At 55.4% G+C, this 12,594-nt stretch overlaps 3 protein-coding genes across 7 annotated transcripts in view; 1 reads left to right on the forward strand and 2 right to left on the reverse strand.

Moving 5' to 3' along the window:
* Nucleotides 1-1,070: 1,070 nt before the first annotated feature.
* Nucleotides 1,071-4,671, reverse strand: LOC105476154 (SEBOX homeobox). 3 transcript variants are annotated; one of them, XM_011731827.3, is made up of 3 exons: nucleotides 2,680-4,671; nucleotides 2,354-2,514; nucleotides 1,071-2,209 (listed from the first exon to the last, which is right to left on the reverse strand). In XM_011731827.3, exons 1-3 carry the CDS (start codon nucleotides 2,966-2,968, stop codon nucleotides 1,829-1,831), a joined length of 831 nt encoding a protein of 276 aa, XP_011730129.2. In that variant the 5' UTR covers nucleotides 2,969-4,671; the 3' UTR covers nucleotides 1,071-1,828. The 3 variants fall into 3 exon arrangements, with proteins under 3 accessions (XP_011730129.2, XP_024646867.2, XP_011730124.2); XM_024791099.2 differs by having other exon boundaries at nucleotides 1,775-2,212; nucleotides 3,003-4,671; XM_011731822.3 differs by having other exon boundaries at nucleotides 1,775-2,212.
* A 119-nt stretch (nucleotides 4,672-4,790) lies between these two features.
* On the reverse strand, nucleotides 4,791-7,809 carry LOC105476149 (vitronectin). Of its 2 annotated transcripts, XM_011731812.2 has the most exons (8): nucleotides 7,641-7,809; nucleotides 7,428-7,547; nucleotides 7,008-7,352; nucleotides 6,790-6,929; nucleotides 6,373-6,529; nucleotides 6,021-6,173; nucleotides 5,211-5,558; nucleotides 4,791-4,987 (listed from the first exon to the last, which is right to left on the reverse strand). In XM_011731812.2, the coding sequence occupies exons 1-8, from the start codon at nucleotides 7,702-7,704 to the stop codon at nucleotides 4,875-4,877; spliced, it is 1,440 nt and encodes a 479-aa protein (XP_011730114.1). In that variant the 5' UTR covers nucleotides 7,705-7,809; the 3' UTR covers nucleotides 4,791-4,874. The 2 variants fall into 2 exon arrangements, with proteins under 2 accessions (XP_011730114.1, XP_070938670.1); XM_071082569.1 differs by lacking the exon at nucleotides 5,211-5,558 and having other exon boundaries at nucleotides 7,641-7,803.
* Nucleotides 7,810-7,973: 164 nt separating this feature from the next.
* The window catches only part of LOC105476137 (sterile alpha and TIR motif containing 1), a 28,422-nt gene continuing 23,801 nt past the window's right edge, over nucleotides 7,974-12,594 (forward strand). Inside the window, exon 1 of one of the 2 annotated variants that reach the window (XM_011731791.3) lies at nucleotides 7,974-9,922. In XM_011731791.3, the coding sequence (XP_011730093.1) occupies nucleotides 9,453-9,922 (470 nt within the window). In that variant the 5' untranslated portion in view covers nucleotides 7,974-9,452. The remainder of the gene's footprint in view (nucleotides 9,923-12,594) is intronic. The other variant, XM_011731797.3, reaches the window with a different exon arrangement.

The raw sequence follows: 12,594 nt of genomic DNA on the forward strand, positions 1-12,594 counted from the left end.
GTGGATCACTTGAGGTTGGGAGTTCAAGACCAGCATGGCCAACATAGCAAAACCCCATCTTTACTAAAAATACAAAAAAATTAGCCAGGCGTAGTGGTACGTGCCTGTAATCCCAGCACTTTGGGAGACCAAGGTAGGAGGATTGCTTGAGCTCAGGAGTTCGAGACCAGCCTGGGCAACATGGCGAAAGCCCATCTCTACAAAAAAATTCAAACATTAGCTGACATGGTAGCACATGCCTGTAGTCCCAGCTACTTAGGAGGCTAAGGTGGGAGGATCCCTTGAGCCCGGGAGGCAGAGGTTGCAGTAAGCTGAGTAATCCAAGATCATGCTATTGCACTCTAGCCTGGATGACAGAGTGAGACCTTGTCTCAGTAAAAAAAGCAGAGGGCAGGGGGAGGGGAGAACCAAATGCCCTGTCCTCCAGTTTCAGCATGTAGAAGGGAGCTCTCTCATCTCCTAGCCACTCCTGCCTCACTATGCCATGCTTTCTCTAATGCACTCTGGGTCCAGGGACTGCTTGGCAGGAGGTGGGAAGAACAAAAAGTTTGGGGCCTTCCCAGTTTCTTAGGGCCTGTCTGGAGAGGAAACTAGCATTTACTTAGTTTTTACAATGTGTCACACACCATGTAAAGCCCTTTACCTACATTATTTCTTATACCTCAAACAGAGAGCAAACAAGTATCCCCATTTTTTAGTCACATAGAGTTCCAGAGTTGCCACGGTTACATAGCAGAGTCAGGATTTGAATCCATTGCAGACCACAAACACCATGGTTTTCTCTCCGAAGCAGAGCAGCTCCGGAGGTGGAGGTAACTGGAATGTCTTAGACTCAGTGGGACCAGGAGCAGGGGCTGCCAGCAGAGGCTCTCATCTCCCCCAGGGTCTTGTCAGTCAGAGCCCCAAACCCTTCAATTAACTATTCCTCTAATCCCAGCAGAAGCCTGGGTAATACCTCCCACCAAGAATCTGTGTGGAATCTGGCCCTATTTAGGGATTAGGTGATGGAGATAAATTTCCATGGCAAATGGCCCTCGTCCCCGTTCATTTGCAGAGCACAACAATCCAGATTAAGGTACAGAGTTTGAGTTTTATTTGGAGATTAGTTGGTATTACAGATGACGGTGATACCAAAACCCAATGCTGCTGCACCCGCCTCATCCCAGATCTGTCAGGTTGTCTCTGCGGCCTCACGTCAGAGGGAAGCCAATCTGATCTTTGTGAAAATTAAATCAACATAAGCCCCAGCTTCCTGTCTTTGCTTTATTACTTTAATGCCACTCCCTCTTCACATCCATAGCTCTGATTAATTTGTCCAGGTGGTCGACGGTCAGGAGAGGTGGCCCTGAGCCATAAAGAAGGTGACTCCAGCAGTCTAGATGAGGAGCAGCATTCTCCTTTCCTACCTCACTTAGCAGTTAGCAAGGTAATGGCCTGGAGAGACCTCAGGAGACAGGAGCCTGCCCCTTCGGAGGGAGGAGGTCATCAGCTGGTGAGAACTGGGGACCAGGACTGGCAAGAGTGAAGGAAAACATTGCCCTCATCTCATCCTTCTGAAGGTACCTCCTGCCACAACCATGAGCATATGCCCCAAAGGGGTCAGATGTGGGGTGGCAGGAGCTAGGCCCCAGTCTGCATAGGACCTGCATCTAGGCTGGCCTGGAGGCCAGTGGAAGGGAGGGATGCCTGAGCTAAATTCCTTTCCGATAGGGAACTCCTTTGCATAAAAGGTGGGGCCGGGGGATCCACTCCTGATGTGTTCAGTCCCAGGAGGGGCAGGGTGGGCTACAGGAGTCAGAGGAGGGGTCTTGCAAGTTCTGGACCAAGACTAGGCGTGGTCCACATTGGTGACAATGGCCAAGGCATAGATGAGGTCAGACAGGCTGCCTAGTGAAGTCTGGGGAGTAGCTCGCTCTAAGAAAGGGTGGACCTCTGAAGCCCCACCTGGTCCCCGTGGGGCTACAGCTTTAGCCCCTTCCCAGCCCTGCCCTGGACTTAAGCCAGGAGCTGGACAGGAGGTGTATTGACACACTGAGGTACACTGAGGTGTGCCGCTGGAGAGTGGAGGTTGGCCTGGTATTTGGGGATCCCAGGGCTGCTGGAAGGTGTCTGGAAGAGAACAGGAGCTCTGGTGGGACTCAGGCCGGGGGCTTAGACTTCCTGACTTCCTGTTCTTGATTCTTTTGACCCGGCGGTTCTGGAACCATACCTGCTAGGGAAGAAGGAGGAGTCTTCTGGCCCCAGCATCCCCTCCACCCAGGGACATGGGAAACAACCTGAAGGCAGGCTACCCAGCAAAGGGGCTGTGGGCCAAGCCCAGATGTTGGCTGTGTGAGAAGGGGTCGCAGCTCACCTGTATCTTGGCCTCAGGAAGGCGAGTGACCTGGGCCAGGTGCTCACGGGTGCTGATGTCGGGGTAGGGCCATGCTGCAAACGCCCTCTCCAGCTCCAGCAGCTGCCCTTTGCTGAAGGTGGTCCGCTTTCTCTGGTGGGAACCCAACCCACTGCCACCGTCTGCGGGCCATGGTGGGGGTCAAGCCGGGACTTGCTGAAAGAGCCTCCACCCAGCCTTAAAGCCCTCAATCAACCCTGAAGTCCCTACTCCCATCCCTCTTCAACCTTCCCTTGTCCCACCGTGCCCTGCGTCCTCACCCTGCCCACATTTCCCCATCAGATCACCTGCTGAGGATGCATCCACAGGGCTGCCCATGGAGCTGGCACAGGGTAAGGTGCCAGAGGGCCATGCCAGGGCTGTGCCCATACCAGACCCCTCCATTTGGATTTTATCCTGCTCAGGGTAGCTGGCCCCGCCTCCAGGAGGGGAGAGGTTTAGAGTCCAGCTCAAGCAAAGCAGAGAAGTCTCGGTGGGGAAGACTGGAGGCTGGGTTGGGCTTATGAGGGTATGGGTGGGGTAAATTGTGTACCCCCTGCCCCTCCAGGGCCTCACAAAGGAAGCTGGACCCAGCATCCCTCCTCAAACCACAAACTCTGGCAGTCTGTACCTGAAATCCTATACTTCATGAAAATCCTCCCAGGGGTCCTTCCAGGAAGCCTAAGAAAACCATCTCTCCAGTGCTCCCAGGCACTGGCTGCCCCTTCTGGAGCCCTGAGTGCTCTGAACCTGGCTGCCTTCAGGGGAGAGGGGGTGGAGACCTCTCCTACAACTGGGGACTGGGCTGGTGAAGTGGGACAGGATGAGAAGGATGGTAAGGTGACAACAGGATGAATGGGAGCCAGCTGCTGTCAACGGGACTGGGGAACAGATGTCGTCACCAGGTTACCCTCAGGTCTGCTTTAGAACTTTGCCTGCATCTAACCCTTTATCTCTCTGGCCCTTCAAGAGCCAGATGGACTTCCTGGGGTTTGGAACCTGGAACCAGAGGAGGTTCCACAGGTGCAGTTGAGGGGTTCTAAGAAAGATGATAAATACTATACACAATACTATGTGTATAGTATTCTCTTCCTTGGACACATTCTGAACCGCTTTTCCTTAAATTTTTAAAAGTTTGTTTCTTTTTTTTTGTTTTTCAAGATGGATTCTTGCTTTGTCACCCAGCCTGGAGTGCAGTGGCACGATCTTGGCTCACTGCAACCTCCACCTCCTGGGTTCAAGCAATTCTCCTGCCTCTTCCTCCAGAGTAGCTGGGATTACAGGTGCCCACCACCACACCCGGCTAATTTTTTTGTATTTTTAGTAGAGACAGGGTTTCACCATGTTGGCCAGGCTGGTCTTGAACTCCTAACCGCATGATCCACCCACCTTGGCTTTCCAAAGTGCTGGGATTACAGGCGTGAGCCACCGTGCCTGGCCTAAATTTTGTTTTTCTCACTCTGTTGCCCAGGCTGGAGTACAGTGGTGTGATTTCTGCTCACTACAGCCTCAACCTCCCAGGCTTAAGCAATCCTCCCACCTCAGCCTCCTAAGTAGCTGGGACTACAGGCACACACCACCCATAAGTTGCCCAGCTAACTTATTTCTTTATTTTTTGTAGAGATGGTGTCTTGTTATATTGCCTAGGCTGGTCTCCAACTTCTGGGTTCCAGCAATCCTCCCACCTTGGCTTCCCAAAGTGCTCGAATTACAGGCATGAGCCACCATGTCCAGCCAAAAATTCCCTCCTTTTTTTGTTTTGTTCTGTTTTTAGAGACAGAGTCTCACTCTATTGCCCAGGTTGGAGTGCAGTGGTACAATAATAGCTCACTGCAGCCTCAAACTCCTGGACTCCTGGGCCACTTTTCCATGAGAAGTGTGTGCTTTTGAATTTCCTTTCAGTTTCTCCCCTTCACTATCTCTCCTGGTCTTGCTGCTCCCCATCCTAGACCCTAGACAGAGACCTCAAGAAAGGCTCACTCTAGGGGTGGGTTTGGGGAAGCACAGTGACTTCAGGAGCCGGAGCTACTATGATTTCAGATCAGGATGGACAAAAAAGCTGAGCCAGAACCTCACCACCTCTTGCCCCTTCTCTCTCCTCCAAGACCCTAGTCAACTCCAAGGGGCAAAGCAAGCCTCACCCAAGGGGGCTGGCCTGGTAACTCTGTCACCATCAGAGGGGTTCAAGTGCCTGCTTAGCTGCTGGTGGGTTGCTGGGGGTTGCTTAGCTCAAGAGGAAGGGTAGCTCTCAGGAGGCCTTCCCCAGTCCTAAACTTCGGTTCACAGAGAAGTCCTGAGCCCAACATGGGTTGAACACAGCGAGGCCCTTCTCTGCCCCCTTCACCAACCCATTCTGACAGCCCAGCTTCCTCTCCTTTACCCAGGCAGGGATGTATCCACCCCAGTCAGGACAGTAGTCTTAAACTCAGGGACCTTTATTGGGCTGGGGGAAGGAGATTGGAGGAGGGAGCTACAGCGGGCCCAGCCTTGTGGGCTCTGCCTCCTACAGATGGCCAGGAGCTGGGCAGCCCAGCCAGTACTGGGCGATGGAGCGTGGGTAGGGAGGGTCCACAGCGTCCACTCGCCGTGTGCGAAGGTTGACTCGGTAGTACTTGTCTGGAAGAGAGGAAAGCAGAGGGTGCGTGAGGCCCAGCCTGGCCCTGCCCACTCTTCCCTTAAGAAAGTCTCAGAAGGGAAAGTGAACATCCACGATGCAGCTAAGGACTTCTGGCCCGGCTTTCTGTGGTCACTACCTGCGGGCTGTATTCAGCCCTTATGGACCAGGGACAGCAAGGAAAACCCAAGCTAGAGCAGCTTCAGGGGTGGCAAGGGCTCCTACCTCCAGAGAAGAAGAAGACACTCTGGATGGGTTCACAGGTGGCAGGCACAAGCCAGTCCATCCTGTAGTCATCATAGTTGTTGGCTCCCAAGTTACTCTCCTCACTGGAGAACAAGGACAGCCGCCACGTGGGGCGGGATGGCCGGCGGGAGTTCTGGTTGCGGCCACGGCTGTGGCCTCGGTCTGAACGGTAGCCTTTGCGGTTGCGACGCCTAAACTTTTGCTTCTTGGCCAAGGAGGGGTGGGGTGCCATGCCTGAGACGTAGATGCGGCCAGCCATGGCTGCGTCCACTTGCCCTGGCACACCATGCCAGTCCCGGCTAATGAACTGGGGCTGTCTCATACCAGCTGTGGCAGGGAAGGGGTGAATGAGAGGTCTTAGGGGTCTGAATCTTGCCCCCTCCAGCAAGGTCATTAGAGTTCATCTGCTGCATCTTGCCCAAAGACACACAGCAGCGAATGGCAGAGCCAGGCCTTTGATTCTCAGTCCAATGCCCTTCACTGTGTGCTCCCTCCACCATATCACTGGTGTCTAGACCCCACCCCACCCCCAGGCCCCCTAAACTCCTCAGCCATAGCCCCTCCCTCTGCTGGCTGTGCCCTCGGCTGTGCTAGGCAAAGTCCAAGGTGTGGGGTCCAGGTAGAGCCGAGCTTCCCCCAAAAGGTCAACAGAAGCAAAGTCTGGCCTGAGCAAATAGACTTTGATCGATAGCTCCACAACCACAGCCCCCTCCAGCCAACCTGGCTCTACCACTAGCCAGGGGTTTCAGCCCTTTTGAAGGAGAAGAAAGACTTGCCCTCTCTCCATACCAGAGGTTCTGCCCCAGAAAAGAAGCTCGAAGATGTCCTCCCAGCTGTCCCGCTGCATCACGGCAAAGTGCTCAAACACAGCCGACCGGGAGCTGCCTTCACACTCCTCCTGACTGGGCTGGTGCTGGAACTGGTACTCCCAGTACTGTTTCCCTGGGGAGCGGGGTGGTGGACATTAGGAGGGCTGGGCCAGAGCCAGACTGGAGATCCCAGAGGCTGTTGAAGTTAGGATCTCCCAGCATGAGGTGGCGGTATGGGGTGGGCACATGCTGAGGCCTGTCCCCAGTGAAGTGTGAAAGGAATCCAAGACTGCTCCACTGCCTGCTCAGTCTCCCACCCACCCCCTGAGTACCCTTGAAGAAGTAGACCCGCTCCCTGCCACTGTAGCTATGGGCAGGGAGGGCCAAGGCTGCGTCCACATTGTCTGGCATGCCATCGAAGCCATCAGAGATATTTCGGGGGTAATCAGGGTCCAGGACACCATCCTCAAAGCGCCAGTACTGACTACCCTAAGAGGTGGGGAAAGTGAAAAGGGGTATGGAGGCTGCTGGCTAGGCACAGAGGCAGAGTCCCTTGCCCTAAGGCAGCCATTCCCAGGTTCAGGTTCACTGCCCAGGACCTGGAGTCTTGGGGCTGCCCTGTGCTCACAGAGCGCCCACCAGGTCCTGCAGCGCCCTGGGTCCAGCCTCCCTGTCCACCCTGTCCCTGGGAGCAGTAGCTCTCAAACCCTCCCTAGATGCTTTCTACCCTGGTCCACAGCTGCTGGCACCTTGAAGAGGTAGGTCTTCCCCTGACAGTTGATGCGGGTAAAGGCGGCATCAATGGGGCCCTCGATGCCCCAGACATCTCGGATGAGCTTGGGGTACCCAGGCCTCACTGCCTTTTCATCCAGTTCATAGCAGTACTGCCCTACAGTGGAGGAGGTGGTGTGAGAGCGGGGACGCTCCTGGGGCAGACCCCCATCCCCAATACCTGCCCTGGATTCACCTCGGAAGGCAAAGAGGGAACCGTTCTTGAGGTCGGTGAAGGCGTCGAAGGGTTTCCCACTGCATAGCTCCTCCTCTGCTGGGAGCTCAGGGGTCCCTGGACGAAGGGTCTCGGGCCTTGAGTCCGTCCCCTCAGGCTTAGAGATGCCCACCTCAGGTGCAGGGGATTCTTCCTCAGGGTTCAGAACAGTTGCCTGCTCAGGATTCCCTTCGGGCTGAGCCTGGAGGTCAGGGCTCGGGGAGGAGCCCTCCGGCTGTTCATGGATGGTGGCATTGTTTTTCTCCTCACCGTAGTCATAGGTCACATACTCATCCTCCGGCATAGTGAACACATCCCCACGAGTCACTGCAGAGAGTGGATGGTAGTGAGTCTCCAGCTGCAAGGGGCACCCCAGCCCACCCACCTGGGCTCTGAACACACCTTGGGGCTTGCACTCAGCCGTATAGTCTGTGCAGCAGCTCTGGTAGTAAGAGCAGAGCTCATCACACTGGCACTTCTTGTCAGCATTGAAGCCCTCAGTGCAGCGGCCCTTGCATGACTCTTTGAGGAAGGGGTGTCAGTAGGTGCCGCCAAGCCCGGGCCACCCTCGCCCTCCCTACATTGACTCAGATGGCCACCAACACCCCCCTGTACCTTGGTCAGCCACAGCAACCCATGCCAGCAGGGCCAGCATGAGAAGGGGTCTCAGGGGTGCCATGGCGGGACTTCTAGCTCAGTGCCTGGCGAGCTGGGCTCTGATCTCCCTGAAGTCTCCTCCCTGATGCCTGAGGAAGGGAGGGAGAGGCAGAGACAGGGAGGGAGGGGACTGAAGAAGAGGAACTGCCTTTTCTGCTGCTCTGTTTGCTCAACCTCCAGCCCATCCCCTCTGCCCCCTCCAGCGGCTGCTGCAGCAAAGGTCACATTCCTGGAACACTGGGCCTGGGAGAGCTGGGAGATAAGACCTTTGCCAAGCTCAGAATCATTAGGTCATCAGAAGGGGAATTAGCATCGCGGATCTGGAGGCCAGAAAGAAGGCTCATTGGGCAACAGCTTTATCTCTCTGAGTCTTAGTTCAGTTTCAGTAAAATGGGATTAACCCCCTTGCCTCATGGGGTGTTGGGAGATTACATGAACTGGAACCGACAAAATGCCCAGTAGCTGGAGCAGTCACAAATTCCTTCTCCAAACATGGCTATTGATCCATGATTGTTTGATCAGACACATCCCTGGCTGGGTGCTCATTCGCCATTGTTTATTTAGGGCAGGAAAAAGGGAGTGGGAGGAGAGTTTGTAAGCACTCTGGGGAATTTTCCTTTTTAGCATAAAAGAACAAAGTTTCATTTCTGGGTTCTTCGCTTGGGTGCATCAATCTCCCCAGGCTAGAAATTTGGATAAATATCAACCCACTGAACTAGATTTGATTTCTGAGTCTTTTCTGAGCAGGCCACTCCCTGTCCCCAGCCTCAGTCTTCCCATCTGTAAAGAGTGGGCTTGTTCACACTTTTAGACTCTCAAGAGAAATACGATCCCTCTACCTGGAAAATGCCCACTGGCGTGAAACACCTGATTTTGTGCCCAATTTCAGGTGTCCACAGAGCTTCTGAAGTCCTGCCATCACCTGAAAAAAAAATGATCCTGAGATTTTAGCTGATTTTTCTGTTCTGTAATCAGAGGGGACTGTGATTTTGGCCAATCTCTTCCTCATGGGCTTCAGTGGAGTCAGCTGTGGAATGGAACACCGATTCCCACCCCAGAGGCATGTTGTGAGGTCTAGCTGAGAAACAGGCATAAAAGGGCCTTAAGAGTTATGATGATTGTTTTAACCACTTAGTAGGGAGGGGGCACGCAGCGGTGTTGCTCCCACGTACTGGTGTCACGCGGGGCGGGGAAGAGGAGGTGGAGAACGGAGACTGTCATCTCGTTTTCGACCCCCTTCCTCCAAGTCCAGCGCAGGAGGAGGCGGCTGCGACTGAGGGGCTGGGAAAGGCTGGCCAGGGGCGTGGGCGTGGCTGGGGACGACTTGGGGGTGGGGCTGCGCAGGAGGCTGGAGGAGCCCCGCTGGACCCAGAGGCGGGGCATCGGCCCCGGGTCCGCTGCGGTTCCAGGGCGTGGCTGCTGCCGAGCATCTCCCAGCTCAGCCGAGCCCCTGCCTGGGCAACGCTTTGTTCCAGCCGCCGCCTCCTCTACCCTCCGGCGTCCGGAGCCATCCCTCGCCTCCTCGCTCTCTCCTTTCGCCCACTCCCTGCATCTTGGCCTGCATCACCTTTGCCAACCGCTGCGCCCCGATCCTGCCCTCACTCCTCCCTCAAACTTCTGACCGGCACCCTTGCCTGGTACCCTTCTCTCTATTCCTCTCCCTCCATCTTCTTCCCCCGACCCCTCTCGGGTCCCTCTTTTCCCAAAACCGGGATCTCTCCGCGCGGCCCCCGCCTCCAGGCCGGGGATGTCCCCCGCGGCCCCGCGCCCATGGTCCTGACGCTGCTCCTCTCCGCCTACAAGCTGTGTCGCTTCTTCGCCATGTCGGGCCCACGGCCAGGCGCCGAGCGGCTGGCGGTGCCGGGGCCGGATGGGGGCGGTGGCACGGGCCCATGGTGGGCTGCGGGCGGCCGCGGGCCCCGCGAAGTATCGCCGGGGGCAGGCACCGAGGTGCAGGACGCCCTGGAGCGCGCGCTGCCGGAGCTGCAGCAGGCCTTGTCCGCGCTGAAGCAGGCGGGCGGCGCGCGGGCCGTGGGCGCCGGCCTGGCCGAGGTCTTCCAACTGGTGGAGGAGGCCTGGCTGCTGCCGGCCGTGGGCCGCGAGGTAGCCCAGGGTCTGTGCGACGCCATCCGCCTGGACGGCGGCCTCGACCTGCTGTTGCGGCTGCTGCAGGCGCCGGAGCTGGAGACGCGTGTGCAGGCCGCGCGCCTGCTGGAGCAGATCCTGGTGGCTGAGAACCGGTGAGCGCGCCGGGCCGGGGTTGGGAGAGCGCCGCGTGGTGTGGACGGTCAAGCGCCTGGGTTCCCGTGTGCCTCGCGCCGTGCCTTTGCCTCCCTCACCTCTCTGCCTGCCTGCACTACATCTCTGTTAGGATCAGCATGTCCGTTTCACAGATAAGGAAACTGAGGCTTAGGAAAGTTTAGTGACTTGCCCAGTGGGTCACAGTGAACTAAGATTTGCTCCCAGGGCTAGTGGAGTGAGGAATGGAGTTAGAGGACAGGAGTCCGTCCCTGGCTCTATGGATGGAGATGGCATCCTATTGCCAATTCTTCCTCTCCCCCGCCCCCCAAGCCCACAGCTCTCCTGCCCACCGGCTTGGGTTCCCTTCTAGGACACCTTCTTTCCCCGTCATCCCATCCCCCTCCCAATGGGAGAAGAAGGGAAACACAATGCTCAGAAAAGAGGGAGGGAGAACTCTCCTTTCTCTCCTCCCCAGGCTGCAATGCGTGCTGGCCTGAGGCTGCTTACTCCCTTCTTGCCGCCCCAATCCAACTTCTGCTCCATCAGTCATTCTGGTTCTTGTAACAGGCCAGATATGATCTCATTCTGCGGCTCCTGATGGGAAACAGTTTTCTGCTGGGAGGCATGGGTGGGGGCAGAGGACACCGGGGTGTGGAGCCTGGCAGGGACCAGGCGGAGTGTGTGTTCTCTCCCTCCACCCCACTTAGCACCAAGACGCTGCAAGAGGGTCAAACAGAGGCCTTGTTGCCACTCTTGCATGTCTCTTGGGATCTCTCCTGGAGTATGAAGACCTCCAAGGACTCACTTTCCCTCCCTTCTGATGCCAGAGCAGACCAAGCATTCACACTCCAGTCTCATGCTGAAGTCTCGAGCTTCTCAAGCTTAGAAGAGTTTTTGGAAGAGTCACTTTCAGCTCATGCAGCTCTCACAAGTGTGAAGGGAGTGGGTTGGGGGTGTTTTCCTTGCCATTTTCAAAAAGAAAAAAATTACCTTGTGATTGCTGGAAATGACACAACTGTCAAAAATGCATGAATTAAGCAATTTAGGTTGGGAAACCAAGATAGGGTTCTGCTTATTTGGCAAGCCATTAACCTCCCATCTGACATCCGATGCCATGATGGGGATAGGCCATGAATTTGGAGGGGATAGCAAATAAAATATGTGTGTGCTCACTGGGTGTAGTGGGGTCGAGACTGGTAGGTGTGCCCTGCGGGCTTGCGATGTGGAGTCAGGTAGCTATAACTACAATCCCTGGAGAGTGAGCACAGCCAGCACCCCGAGGAGAGGAGGGCTGCAAGATGCAAACAGTACTGCTATATTTCAAGGTTAAAAATGACAATTCTCACCTGGTTCAGAGTTACTGAGAGAAGAGTCACTAACCAGTGTCCCTGGTACCAAGAAACATCACGCTGGTATCTTCAGGACCAAGGACAGAGCACAACGTGGCTGGTTGCTATCACAGTGCCTCCAAAGAAAAGCAGGGTCCCCGCCAGGCGCCTTGGCTCACACCTGTAATCCCAGCACTTTGGGAGGCCCAGACGGGTGGATCACCTAAGGTCAGGAGTTCGAGACCAGCCTGACCAACATGGTGAAACCCCGTCTCTACTAAAAAATACAAAAATTAGCTGGGCATGGTGGCGGGCATCTGTAATCCCAACTACTGGGGAGACTGAGGCAGAAGAATCGCTTGAACCCGGGAGGTGGAGGTTGCAGGGAGCCGAGATCGTGCCATTGCACTCCATCCCACCCTGGGTGACAGAGCAATGGGTGACAGAGCAAGACTCCGTCTCAAAAAAAAAAAAAAAAAAAAAAAGGCACTGTCCCAACCAGGTGCAGTGGTGCAGTGGCTCACGCCTATAATCCTAGCACTTTGGGAGGCCAAGGCAGGCAGATCACCTGAGGTCAGGTGAAACACAAAAATTAGCCAGGCATGGTGGTGCGTGGTGTGTGTCTGTAACCCCAGCTACTCTGAAGGCTGAGGCAGTAGAATTGCTGGAACTCGGGGGGCAGAGGCTGCAGTGAGCTGAGATTGCGCCACTGCCCTCCAGCCTTGGCAACAGAGTGAGACTCCATCTCAAAAGAAAAAAGAAAGGCAGTATCCCTGCACCCCCTGTAGGCTGCATGAGAATGGGGCTGGAAGGAAGAGAAGGGAAGTGACACACTGAGAATTTGTTTATGAAACTTTTTTCTCCTTCACCAACCAAGCCCCCACTTCCTCATCTCAAAGAAGGCTCTTCTGGGCAAGCATGGTGGCTCATGCCTTTGGGTGGGTGGATCACTTGAGACCAGGAGTTCAAGATCAGCCTGGGCAACATGGCAAAAACCCATCTCTACAAAAAATATACAAATTAGCCGGGCATGATGGCATGCACTTGTAGTCCCAGCTACTCAGGAGGCTGAGGTGGGAGGATGGCTTGAGCCCAGGAGGCGGAGGTCACAATGAGCTGAGATCATGCCACTGCATTCCAGCCTCAGCGATAGAGCCAGACCTTGTCAAAAAAAAAAAAAAAAAAAACTCTTCCATCAGTGCGCCTACCCCTTTTTGCCACTTCCCTCTTGCTTTCTTCTCAGGATGCTATTGCACCCATTGTCAAGGAGCCTAGGTCACAGTTTTCCTGACTTCCAACTACCAGAAGTCCAACAGAATATGGTTCTTCAAATCTGGCCCCAC

Source organism: Macaca nemestrina, chromosome 17 (assembly GCF_043159975.1).
Source record: "Macaca nemestrina isolate mMacNem1 chromosome 17, mMacNem.hap1, whole genome shotgun sequence".
In the NCBI taxonomy this organism is placed as follows: Eukaryota; Metazoa; Chordata; class Mammalia; order Primates; family Cercopithecidae; genus Macaca; species Macaca nemestrina.

Bases quoted from the DNA above. Each gene is read 5' to 3' on its own strand.
- LOC105476154 (XM_011731822.3), bottom strand. From the start codon at position 2,968: ATGCTGGGTCCAGCTTCCTTTGTGAGGCCCTGGAGGGGCAGGGGGTAC. The intron at 2,515-2,679 runs GTGATCTGATGG...CATGGCCCGCAG, and splicing joins TGTGGATGCATCCTCAGCAG to ACGGTGGCAGTGGGTTGGGT. The intron at 2,213-2,353 runs GTGAGCTGCGAC...CTTCTTCCCTAG, and splicing joins TTCCTGAGGCCAAGATACAG to CAGGTATGGTTCCAGAACCG.
- LOC105476149 (XM_011731812.2), bottom strand. From the start codon at position 7,704: ATGGCACCCCTGAGACCCCTTCTCATGCTGGCCCTGCTGGCATGGGTT. The intron at 6,174-6,372 runs GTACTCAGGGGG...CCCGCTCCCCAG, and splicing joins GCGGGTCTACTTCTTCAAGG to GGAAACAGTACTGGGAGTAC. The intron at 5,559-6,020 runs GTATGGAGAGAG...TCCCTGCCACAG, and splicing joins TTTCTGGGGCAGAACCTCTG to CTGGTATGAGACAGCCCCAG.